Below are 1,513 nucleotides of genomic sequence, written 5' to 3'. Positions count from 1 at the left end.
ATATATATATATATCCAAAGTTTTAAATTTAAATTTAAGAGAGAGATTCTACGCTAATATCCATTATTATTGTAATTTATTCCTATGTCAACATTTCTGTATAAGGCTATATTTGACTGTCAGATATATATATATACACACACACACACTTTTATCCTACACGTCTGCATAATGATGCACACAAATGTAGTTTTGTGCATTTGGTAATGCATTGTGATATACTGCTAGAAGTGAATGGCGACAGAGCGTTACAGGAATCTGTACAAGCATTGCGACCGGACACTGATGATTGATACAACAACACAAAGTGTTACCACTTAGTACGGCAACAACAACAGCAACTGGACAAGGTACCAACCCTTTAGGTGCAATAAGTGTTCAGTGTCTACAACGTCGTCTTTTTCTTCTAATTCTGGGAACTGGATGTCAGAACTGGGTTCGTCTCGGATTCTGAAGAAAGAGAAAGAATGAGATAGAGAGAAAAAAAAAGAATGTGTGTGTGTGAAATGTTGTGTGTGGAGTGTGTAATCATCATCATCATCATCATAATCTAACATCTATCTTCCATGCATGCACGGGTAGGACAGTTGACAGGAGCTGGCCAGGTGGAAGACTACCCCGGGGGCTACTGTATCTGTTTTGGCAGGGTTTTTACAAAGGGATGCCCTTCCTAACACCCAACCACCCCACAGAGTGGACTCAGCGCTTTTTACACGGCACCACCACAGGTGAGGTAAGTTTTGGCATGAATTTTACAGCTGGATGCCTTTCCAAATGCCAACCACCTTACAATGTGGACTGGATGTGTATCTGTCTCCTAACGTTGTTTGATAACTGGTGTTTATGTCCCCATAACATTAGCAGTCCCGTAAAACAGACCAGCAGATTAAGGGCCAAACTCTGGAAATAAACAAGTACTGGGGTCAATTTGCTCGACTAAAACCCTTTGAGGCAGTGCTCCAGCATGGCCACCTTCAAATGACTGAAACGAGTTAAAGGTAAACTATCAAACATAAATGAATAAATAAATAAATAAATAAATAAATAAAGGGTTTCTCACCTGATCAAAGTGAAGGTCTCGGCTGGCTTGGGGCCACCACTCTGCTTCAGCTTCTCGTATTCCGAGACCAATTGCTGTGACTGCTGTAGCATGTTATCATGGTAACGAAGGACACGGTTCTGGTAGAAATCATGGAGCTCCGTCACACTGCCGATGCCACATTCATGGAAGACTTGCTCAACAACGTCCTGCAGGAAATATGCATATATATATATATATATATATATATATATATATACATAAATATTTAGAATAATAAGGTAGTCAGAATGTTGGATGATTATATATATATTTTTAAAATTTATTTAAGTCTAATTTACATTTTTAGCGCTCTCTTCCATTATCAGATTTAGCAAAAAATGGCTCAGATTTAGATTTCTTGGCCTTTTTATAAAGAATTTCCTGGGGTTTTTCCCTTGCTTGGCAAACCCAGAAAATTACGCACCTGGATGG

General features: G+C 38.9%; 1 protein-coding gene across 1 annotated transcript in view; it reads right to left on the bottom strand.

Moving 5' to 3' along the window:
* Positions 1 to 64: 64 nt before the first annotated feature.
* Positions 65 to 1,513, bottom strand: part of LOC106881885 (STAGA complex 65 subunit gamma) — a 6,722-nt gene continuing 5,273 nt past the window's right edge. The window contains exons 6-7 of the mRNA XM_052978106.1: positions 1,061 to 1,248; positions 65 to 450 (exon numbers count right to left, since the gene is read on the bottom strand). Coding sequence (XP_052834066.1) covers positions 318 to 450; positions 1,061 to 1,248 — 321 coding nt within the window. The 3' untranslated portion in view covers positions 65 to 317. The remainder of the gene's footprint in view (positions 451 to 1,060; positions 1,249 to 1,513) is intronic.

This window comes from Octopus bimaculoides, chromosome 30 (genome assembly GCF_001194135.2).
Source record: "Octopus bimaculoides isolate UCB-OBI-ISO-001 chromosome 30, ASM119413v2, whole genome shotgun sequence".
Taxonomy (NCBI): domain Eukaryota; kingdom Metazoa; phylum Mollusca; class Cephalopoda; order Octopoda; family Octopodidae; genus Octopus; species Octopus bimaculoides.
Note: the sequence above shows the minus strand (reverse complement) of the source record. Positions and strands in the feature narration are given on the sequence as shown.